Source organism: Hippocampus comes, unplaced genomic scaffold (genome assembly GCF_001891065.2).
Source record: "Hippocampus comes isolate QL1 unplaced genomic scaffold, H_comes_QL1_v1.1 scaffold9, whole genome shotgun sequence".
NCBI classification, from domain to species: domain Eukaryota; kingdom Metazoa; phylum Chordata; class Actinopteri; order Syngnathiformes; family Syngnathidae; genus Hippocampus; species Hippocampus comes.
The window spans coordinates 6690534-6701141 of record NW_017805275.1 but is presented as its reverse complement, the minus strand read 5'-3'; the positions used below and the strand labels follow the sequence as shown (position 1 = coordinate 6701141).

The following is a 10608-nucleotide window of genomic DNA, read 5'->3' as shown; positions in this document are numbered from 1 at the left end:
AACTACAGCAACTACAATAAAACCCATCAGAAATAAAAGATTAATTCGTCGCTAGTCGTTTTCAACAAAGAGAGTGTCGCTCAGATGATTAGAAGTCTCCAGTTCAATTTAGAACAGAATGAGAATTGAAAAATGCTCCCACGATGCCTACACCAAAAGATCGGTGATTGGCTCATTTCACTGTCAATCAAAAAGAGATTCAGCCTCAGACAGATCATCCAATCATCATGCAGAAAAGCTGAGCGTCCTGGCCGGCCGATACACGCCCACTGTCCATAGACTCCCAGAGACGCTGAGCGTCCGGTGGGCTGGACAAAACCAGCATTTACCCAATGACTCATCTCGTTTCAATGCATTGGGACAACCGACACTGAACTCTCTTGACGCCCAGCGTCCACGCTGTAGACGCTCAGCGTCCACACAGTTTAAAGCACAGTGAAGCTGCGGAAATGAATGAGAAGAGAGTCACGTCGTAAGCAGTAATAAGAAGCTGATTCGGAACAAAAGTTGAGCGCGTTGTAGCGCATATTTAGTCAATGACATGTACACACAATTGTTTGTACACACATGTATTTGATCACTAATTTTTGGACGTTTTAGGGGAAGCCGTGCTTCCCTTGCAGTCTTAGAGCAATCGCCTCTGGTGCGTCCCATGCCGCCACATCAGGTCTCGACTAAGGTGGGCACTGATTCCTTCTTAGAAACTTACAAACTCTTGTATCGACTTTATTTTTCTGTTTCGTTCATGTTCGGGGCCTCTTTGGCTGTTTCTCATCATGGCATGTGTGCACGTGCGGTAGCGGGTCGATCGCCAAAGGTTGGTTTCTTGAAAAGTCAATCTTTGGTCAAAAAAAGTTGGGCACCCCTGACTGAGACTGACGTTGGAACACATGCTTCGCTCTGTTGTTATATCACATAATTCTGCTGTTGAGATCGATCATTTCATGTGGTCAACAGGATGATGTGACCAGATTTCTATGACCAGGACCATTCTTGGAAGTTCCAGTCTGATTGTGTTTTTTTAATGTTGTATCTTCACACAGGAGCCAAAGTACCCTCTGAACGTTCTCTCTGAAGTGAAAGTGTTGGTTGAGAAAACTGTGATACCGCAGAAGCTTAACATTAAGGAACATCTGGTCAGTATTTGTCACAACTACTACCAAGTTCATTATACAGGATGTTTAAGTAATCTTGAATAAAATGTGTTTGCTTTTTACAGCTTGCGCCTGTAAAGAAAGAGAAATCTGCTCCCAGCACATCTTCCGTACCTTTTACCACCACTCCAACCTCTGAGGCTGACGATGTCAAGGTTGTCATTCCGAACAAGTCCCCAGAGCCGAAGGCCAAGTTGATGCCCTGCAGCCCTGAAGAGAAACATGACACAGACACCGAAACTCCCAAAGCTGAGGTGCTCACGTCATATCCGTAACTTAGAATAGCAGGTGTCCATCTGTTACTTCACGTAGATGAAGGTTCTGTCTTAATTTTGTGTAGGTGCTTGATGCCAGTTTGATGGACAGCCCATGTTCCCAAGTGGATGTCAAAGGGAAAATAGGTGTTGTTTCCTTTAAGGAGAATGTCTGCCAGGTGAGATGGTGCTCTTAAAATATATTAACTCATTCAGCGCCCGGAATTTTCACACCCTTTTTTACCCTTCCATTTGATTTTTTTTTAAGTAAATAAAGATGTACCTGGGATTGAATGCCTGGATTCTTTGAAGAAAAAAGAAAAAATGTCTGTGGCATTGAATGAGTTTTAACTAGAACCCTCCTCCCAATTTGTTTGGCTTTTTTTCTTCAGCCACTGCTACACCAATAGTTCATCAAAATGACAGTTGTCATAAAAGGAAAACCAGGATGTGGCTCGTGGTTGTGGGAAATTTTTTTGGAATATTCTTAGCAATCATAAATGAAAAAAAAAAAAAAGCGTATTCAAAATTCACTTTGACAAATGCCGGCCGGATGTGTGTAGGAAAAGGGAGACACTTTACTCGTAAGTGGTGGTGCATGGCCTTGATTTGATGATTCTTTTGTGTAGGTGTGTGAGAGGACAGGAGACCTTCTGGTATGTGACGGCCACTGTTATGGAGCCTTTCACCCACAGTGTATTGGTTTGTCTGCAGCGCCCAAGGGAAAATTTCTCTGCCAACAGTGCACCTCCGGTGAGTGAGAGCGTCGTCTTTCTAAGTTGGCTTTGACTGGTTTGGGTTGGCTTTTGCTGAAGTGAATGAACAATATTCCTATGCTACAATTTCAGGTATTCACACGTGCTTTGTGTGTAAGAAGTCCGGTCACGGCGTGAAGCGGTGTATGATCCCCCTGTGTGGAAAGTTCTATCACACTGACTGCATCATGGCCTTCTCAGCCACGCAGCGCCATAACAAAAGCTTCCGCTGCCCCTTACACGTTTGTTTGTCGTGTCACATTGCCAGTCCTCTCAATGCTTGCAGCTCCAAAGGTAAGAAGCTTCATATGTTGTGATCTGGTTTGGGGATTTGTAAATGTTAGCCATTTCCACAATCTGTGTCATCAGCTGCAAACTTTCCATAGGAGGTTTTGTGGGAAACCTCTCGAGTTGGATTCGTAACTTTTACATATTTATTACTGTGTGAAGTATAACAATGAAAGTGTTTGGTTTTCAGCCGACATCCATGGAAAATTCTTACTTTCAATTAATATGTGGAATGGTTTGATTAAAAAAAAAAATCTCCAGCTGTTTGTTGTTGTTAAGATTTATATAGTCCTCATCCTAACTGCTTACCTGTCATTCATGCACAACCTCTCACTCATTTCAGGTCTCCATACTTTATTGATGTTTCTCAAATTAAAGCAAGATTCCCGCTGATAGTGTAGTGTGAATTTGCAAATGCACATGCATCTTATTCCTGCAAATTCCCATTCCTTTCAACAAATTCATGATAATTCGTGAGACTGCTACATCATTAAAAAATTTCAGAAACAAGCCAATTTTTTCAAAATGGTTTCATAATAATAAAATGTTATCTTCATCAAATAATTTGAATACCTCAAGCAGATTGCAGTATATGACTATGTAAAATGGTATAATAAAGCTCCAAAGCACCATTACATACATACAAACCATACATCCACTTTTAAGTATGACACCTTTTTTCAGACGCCATCAGTTATTTTATTTTATTTCATGCATAAAAAACCTGATGTTGCTGTGGAAATCCACTCAAATAGCACAATATTAGAGTGATGTAAGATGCTGGGTTGAGCCCATGTGGCTGTATTCTCAATGTTGTGATGATAAAGTTGTTGGAGCCACATTTGATCATTTAAAAAAAAAAAAAATCCTTTGAATTCATAAATACATTGCTCTTTGTTCTCATGCTTTGCAGGACGTTTGGCTCGCTGTGTGCGCTGCCCCGTAGCTTATCACGCTAATGACAACTGCATGGCAGCCGGCAGCCTGGTGCTGGCCAATAACGGTTTTCTTTGTCCAAACCACTTCACTCCTCGGAAGGGCTGCAAGAACCATGAGCACATCAATGTTAGCTGGTGCTTCGTGTGCTCTGAAGGTAGTTCCCTTTTTTTTTTTTTAATGTCTCCTCTCTATTGTTTATGGATCGGTCTAGTTTGTCTTTTTCTTTTAATATTCCTCTTCTCCGTTTCAAATCAAAGTTCAAAGCCTTTAGTCAACAAAAACAGCCGTGGTTAAAAACGCCGCATCATCCAGTCGTTGCCTTGAATGCTTTTGCTATGGTTTTACAGGAGGCAGCCTGCTTTGCTGTGAAGCCTGTCCTGCTGCTTTTCATCAGGAATGTCTCAATATGGAGATGCCTCAAGGCAGCTGGTTCTGCAATGATTGCAAAGCAGGAAAAAGGCCGCGGATCAAGGACATACTGTGGGTCAAATGGGGACGTTACAGGTACGGTCAAGCGTTTTGGAAGCAAGTTTCAAGACGTTATAATGTATTGGCCCGAATGTAAGACGGTGTTTTTTGCATTGAAATAAGACTGAAAAAGTGGGGGTCGTCTTATATTCAGGGTCTAGACATTATACCCATTCACGACGCTAGATGGCGCCAGATATCATTAAAGCGAATGCTGAACTTGACTCTCCAGGCCAAAGTGAACCCCTGCCACGAAGAATAAAAATAAAAATAGTGGTAGCACAAAGAATAAAAATTAAAAAATAGTGGTAAGAAGGAAAAGAGAAGAAAATAATAGAAGAGACAACAGAAAATGGAGAAACGTCGTTACAATCTGGAGAAAAGTGGGTCGAAGATCGGCCAGGTTAACCGGCAGCTGAGGAGAAGTTATGATGTAATTTACATTTCAAAAACCAGAAGCCATTCATTTACGAATGTGATTGCACTTTAGATTTGAATGAGGCAAAATAAAATGCTTTTTCTCTCAAATATATTGTTATAATCATTTGTTTCAGATGTACTGTACTTATTTTCTGTCTAAAAATGAATTTGGTGTCCAAAAAGTCTTTTTTCAAACTTGAGTCTTGAAAAAGAGGGGGTCGTCTTATAATCAGGGCCGTCTTATATTTGGGCCAATATGGTATATCGACTTATGGTGAGAAATCGTTTTGGAAAGTCAGCTCTTTCTCTCTTGTTCTGGTGGTGATCGAATTTGAATGAGCTGTGAAAGAATGAATTCTGTAGTAGACGTATCTGTACTTTTAAAAGCATTGATTATCTTGCGTTGAGTATTGTGAGTATAATGGACGCTGATTGCATATTTCTGAAATGAGACCTAACTCAAATGCTTTGTTAGGTGGTGGCCTGCCGAAGTGTGTCTGGCCAAAGATGTCCCAAATAACATCTTGAGGATGAAACACGAGGTCGGGGAGTTCCCGGTGCAATTTTTTGGCTCCAAGGATTTTGTATGGACTTACCAAGCCCGTGTGTTTCCCTACATGGAGGGTGACACCCACAACATTGAGAAAATGGGCAAGGGGGCCGACGCTGTGTATAAAAAGGGTAACATGTGCTCTTGTGCATTTTGAATACCCGACATTTTTTGGGAGTGTTATCAGTAACATAGTGTCTTTGTTGGTAGCCTTGATTGAAGCAGCGGAGAGATTCAAAGAGCTTCAATCCGAAAAGGAAATGAGGCAGCTTCAGGAGGACAGAAAGATTCATAAGAAACCTCCTCCATATAAACACATTAAGGTGTGTTTTCCTCAATGGGTGTTTTCTTTGTCACCAGCAGTTTAATGTCAATCAAATCACTTGTCTTGGCTTCTTAGGTCAACAAGCCAATTGGGAAGGTACAGATCATCACAGCTGACTTATCTGAGGTCCCACGCTGCAACTGTAAGGCGTCAGACGAGAACCCGTGTGGCGTGGATTCGGAGTGCATTAATCGCATGCTGCTGTACGAGTGCCATCCTCAAGTTTGCGCTGCTGGGGAGCGATGTCAGAACCAGACCTTCACAAAACGCCAGTACACGGTTGTCGAGATATTCAGGACACTGTCGCGTGGGTGGGGCTTGCGCAGCGTGTCCGACATCAAGAAGGTGGGTCCAAAATGAAGTGCCACTGCTCACGTTTTTTTTTTTTTCTCTCTCTCACTTCTAGTTGCTCTTATCACTATATGTCTTCACAGGGAGCTTTTGTGAGTGAATACGTGGGCGAGGTGATAGATGAAGAAGAATGTCGGGCCCGAATCAAATATGCTCAGGAAAAAGACATCTTTAACTTCTACATGCTGACATTAGACAAGGTAAGATTCTGACCCCGATGGCCACAAAAGTTAATCATAACCCTAAATTACAACAAGCAATACAGTTTGCTTCTGTGGAATACTATATTTGTGGAGATAGGCTCACTGCTGTCTTGATTTAAAAAAAAAAATCCCTTCTTCTTCTGATTTCCACGAAATGAATGACATGGGAAGGAACCACCAGTCAAGAATAAAAGTAGCTGAATTACAATAGGAGGAGGATTCATCTTACTTTAACTGGCAACAAGAACACTGTCTGTCTGGTTGACGCTTCACCTAATCCAAACCATTCAATGATAAAATGTACTATAAATTGAACCGTACCTCTCGGCGGAAACATAGCTTTAAGGTGTTAGCATTTTACATGTTTTGGATCCTGGAGACACATATGTTTGAAACAGCAACAGCATAGTTGTCAGGTAAATGCTAATAAATGGATCACAAAACACAAGTCATATCTCTGATTGTGAATGTTTTGTTTTTTTGCCTTTCAATGCCAGGACCGAATCATCGATGCAGGCCCCAAAGGGAATCAGGCTCGCTTCATGAATCACAGCTGCCAGCCAAATTGTGAAACTCAGAAATGGACTGTGAATGGGGACACCCGCGTGGGACTGTTTGCTTTGCAAGACATCCCAAAAGGTTTGAGCTACAATCTGCAACCCGTTGTGGTAGTTTGCATGATACTGAGTCATGTACTGACAGAAGGTGTCCTTTTTAGGTGTGGAATTAACTTTCAACTACAACCTCGAGTGTCTTGGCAATGGCAAAACGGCCTGTAAATGTGGAGCACCCAATTGTAGTGGCTTCCTTGGTGTTCGACCAAAGGTAAAAATTCCAACTCCTTTTAATACCAGTCGTCCTTCGTTTAGGAGCTTGCAGCTTCAGACTGCTAAACTTTGCAACATTATTTTTGCCATCTTTTTGGCTTCTCTTGAATGCAGAATTTCACCACAAAACCGTGTGCCACAAAATATCATGTGTCTGAACCACTGTTATTATAGCAAATAACAAAAACAAATATCAATGATATATGCCCCAGTATTATGAACTGGACGTTCTTAAAATATAGCAATTGAGCACACATGCGCACACACACTCGCCTCTCCACACAAACTACAGTAAATGCTCAGTGGTGCATACCCTTTATGGTATTGTGGAAAAAATGTCTCATCCAATTCAGAAGTGGACAAGTAGTGTAATTCCATTGTGTCGTGTGTCTACCCAAACAACCGCACAACAGTTAACGACCGATTGGTATGAACAGTACATGTGTCCTTGATTACCTGTAACCTCACCTGAAAAGAGGAAATTAATCAATGATCTGCAAAATGACTTTCCACTGTCCTTCTTGTTCAGAACCAGCCACCAGCGGAAAAAATAAAGGAAGGGAAGAAGAGAGGGGCCATGAAGAAAAAATCCAAGCAAGAGGTGACGAAAGAAAGGGAGGATGAGTGCTTCAGCTGCGGTGACGGGGGCCAGATCGTGTCATGTAAGAAGCCCGGTTGCCCGAAGGTCTACCACGCTGACTGTCTCAACCTGGCCAAGAGACCTGCAGGCAAGTAGTGTCTTCAAACGTTAACTGGGTTGGCTGTCGTGTACTATTACTGGAATTCATTACTGATTACATTAACAGAGGTCTGAGAAATAAAAATATATTGTATGAAAGCAGTAAGACACAAAAGAGAATGTAAATAAATAGTGTTTTTATTTGTATTTATTAAGAAGTTTTATGTAGAATGTAGTTACTGTATGTACAACAGTGAAGCCGAATTATTTTGACCCCAAAAAAATTTTGAGATTTTTTTTTTCCTCACTTGATAATGCGATTTGAGTTTCATCGCTCATTTTTCACAAATCTCTGGTTTTATCAGTTCAACTCTTCGTTTTTCCTGAAACAATGATATCGACTGCATTTTTTAAGTACTGAATCTATCTGGAGCCGTATACTTGAATAAATTGTGGAGCCCTAATGAACTGCACTGTTATTCTTCTGTTAGATGTGTGCAGTAAACCCTCTCCCATCCCTTACCTTAATTTGTGGCTCACAACGCAAACTACATTTTCGACCAATATGTATTTTACCATTCAATGACAATGTCATCTTATTGCAAAATAAAAAGTATAAATGACCATAATATCATTTTCAGGTCGATGGGAGTGTCCATGGCACCAGTGTGACATCTGCAGTAGAGAAGCGGTTTCATTCTGTGAGATGTGCCCCAGCTCATTCTGCAAAGCACATCTCGATGGCATGCTCTTCATCTCCAAGCTGGATGGCAAGCTGTCCTGCAGTGAGCATGACCCCTGCGGGCCCGACCCCCTGGAACCAGGCGAGATCCGCGAATACGTGCCAGGCGCGACCGCCTCAAAGCTCTTTGCTGCGCCAGCTGTTTCTGCAGTTGCAGGATCTGTAGGTTCTTCCCCCGATGCCTCACATGGTGGTCGGGCTGGCTCAGCCACTTGGAAGCCTCCTCCTCCTGCTCCTCCTCGTCTTTACATAAACACAAAGACGGCTACCTCAAGCTTCATCCCCTCCAGCGGGTCTTACCTCACAGACGAGACTGAAGAGAAAGCGTTTTCCAGCCCAACGTCCTCCAAGGGTCAGAGCGAGGATGGCGAGATGGAAGAAGGAGAGGTGTGTGGGGTAGAAGTAGACCTGGATGGCGACATGGATGATGATGAAGATGATGATGATGATAATGACGACGATGATGATGAAGATGATGATGAACCGGATGATAATGATGTTGGAGAGATAGAGTTAGTGGAAGATGAGCCGTTGTACGGAGGCAGTCTCGAGGAGGAGGAGCCGGACGTTTATGGCAGATGGAGTGATTATGTTGAAGAAGATGCTGGCGATGAAGACGTCGAAGAGGATGTCTAGGGCAGAAGAGAAGATGATGACAAGTGACACATTGTCACCTACTTTACTCAAATGCAATATTGCCTTCTTATCCCAGACAGCTGCACTGACTGGGATTCGTATCGGTGCAAATGCCTAAGGGGCACATTCACTCAGTTTCTACTTTTTACGCTTTCTTTTTACTTCTGTTGATATTTGTTTATTTGTGTCTGGTGCATCTAGGTTCAGCTGTGCATTCTATTACACATTGTTTACATCTGACTTTTTAAAGACATTTTTAAATATAAAGATCAAGATTTTCTTTTTTATTTGACAAAACTAATCACAAGGGCATTTTGTCATTACCGTCTTTAACATTGTCTAAAGAAAAAGAAAAAAAGCAAGCGTGGTCATTGGAACACTCTCATGTCATTGTTTTCATGTTTTAATTTGACCCAATTGCAAAAATAAACACACTGGAGTCATTGAAGTCTGAGACAAGCATTTTTTATTTTTTTTAATAAGTAACAAAATCGAAATACTCCTATAGTTTATATACAGTCTCACAATCAATAGATTGATGACCAAGGCAATACAAATATAAATATGTTGCATCTAGGCCGTTTATGATTCTATTCATACAAGGGGGAATTTGGGGGTGGGAGCAGGCAAATCCGCAAAATTCTACACATAATTATACTAAATTTGCATAAATTGTCATTTTTTTTAAAAACTGTGTGTATGTATGTGTGTGTGTGTGTGTGTGTGTGTGTGTGTGTGTGTGTGTGTGTGTGTGTGTGTGTGTATAATCAGTGGCGGATGCTGGTGTGTCAAGGAGGGGAAGCTCAATTTCGGCCTACCGTAATCCCTCGTTTATCGCAGGTGGTTTTGGTCCCCATTACACGCGATAAACGAAAATCCGCGAAGTAGCGACCCCCCCCTCCATATAGGTACATGTACATAATATTTATAAGGCCAAATCTACATGCATGTATACCATTAAAAGTCAATTTTGAAGTACTTGACCTGACTTAATGCTGTATACTGTATTTTGTTATTCATAAACTAACCTAACTTATACATGTTTAAATCGATTAGTAAACATAAAAAAAAAAAATCATATACAAGTCCGCAAACGGTCTGCGAGAAGCTGCGAAAGTCAGCAAAACAGCGAGTCACATGTAGTACAGTACTGTATATGTTGCTCTATGTATATGAAATTAAAAGAAAAAAAATTATGAATATGTTTGACAAAATCCGTGATGCACTGAAGCCGCGATAAACGAACCGCGAAATAGCGAGGGATCACTGTACATCATGAAACGTGTCCGTTTATTTATACGTGAATTCTACTCTCCGTTCCTTTTCAAAAAAATGAAAATGATCCCTTCACCATAAGATCGGTGATTGGCTCATTTCGCTGTCAATCAAAAAGTGATTCAGCCTCAGACAGATCATCCAATCATCATGCAGAAAGCTGAGCTTCCTGGCCAGCCGATAAACGCCCACTGTCCATAGACTCCCAGAGACGCTGCTGGTTCTGTCCCGCCCATTGGACGCTCATTTATCCAATGACTCGTCTCGTTTCAATGCATTGGGACAACCTACACTGAACTCTCTGGATGCTGAGCGTCCAGCGTCTGCGTGGTCGACGCTCAGCGTCCACACAGTTGAAAGCACAGTGAAGTTGCGAGAATGAATAAGAGTTGCGTAACCAGTAATAAGAAGCTGATTCGGAACAAAAGTTGAGCGCATTGTACCGCATATTTACACACATGTGGACGCCAGGTCCCAGGAGGTTAGTCTTGACAACCCAAAACGTCATGTCCAATGTTAAATTTTGGACTACAAGGGCCTGGCGTCCACTTACGAGGACGTCACATCATGTAAAATGATTATTCTTTGTTTTTACACTCACCAGGTCCCAATTAGCCTATATATCAGAGAGGAAATAAAAATGAAATAAAAAAATGTGTGTACATACAATTAAGACCTGAACTCTTGCAAGGCATGCATTTTTATGTGTGTACATGTCATTGACTATCCTCCTAAGTGATCA

The 10608-nt window shown here is 41.7% G+C and overlaps 1 protein-coding gene across 3 annotated transcripts in view; it reads left to right on the top strand.

The window, feature by feature from the left end:
- nsd1a (nuclear receptor binding SET domain protein 1a) overlaps window positions 1-9039 on the top strand; it is a 28150-nt gene extending 19111 nt beyond the window's left edge. For all 3 annotated transcript variants that reach the window (XM_019869836.1, XM_019869835.1, XM_019869837.1), the window contains exons 10-24: window positions 1044-1136; window positions 1220-1408; window positions 1495-1587; window positions 2038-2161; window positions 2257-2457; window positions 3365-3544; window positions 3738-3894; window positions 4754-4959; window positions 5039-5151; window positions 5229-5498; window positions 5588-5704; window positions 6205-6346; window positions 6426-6532; window positions 7064-7262; window positions 7855-9039. In XM_019869836.1, the coding sequence (XP_019725395.1) occupies window positions 1044-1136; window positions 1220-1408; window positions 1495-1587; window positions 2038-2161; window positions 2257-2457; window positions 3365-3544; window positions 3738-3894; window positions 4754-4959; window positions 5039-5151; window positions 5229-5498; window positions 5588-5704; window positions 6205-6346; window positions 6426-6532; window positions 7064-7262; window positions 7855-8591 (2928 nt within the window). In that variant the 3' untranslated portion in view covers window positions 8592-9039. The remainder of the gene's footprint in view (window positions 1-1043; window positions 1137-1219; window positions 1409-1494; window positions 1588-2037; window positions 2162-2256; window positions 2458-3364; window positions 3545-3737; window positions 3895-4753; window positions 4960-5038; window positions 5152-5228; window positions 5499-5587; window positions 5705-6204; window positions 6347-6425; window positions 6533-7063; window positions 7263-7854) is intronic.
- Window positions 9040-10608: the final 1569 nt, after the last annotated feature.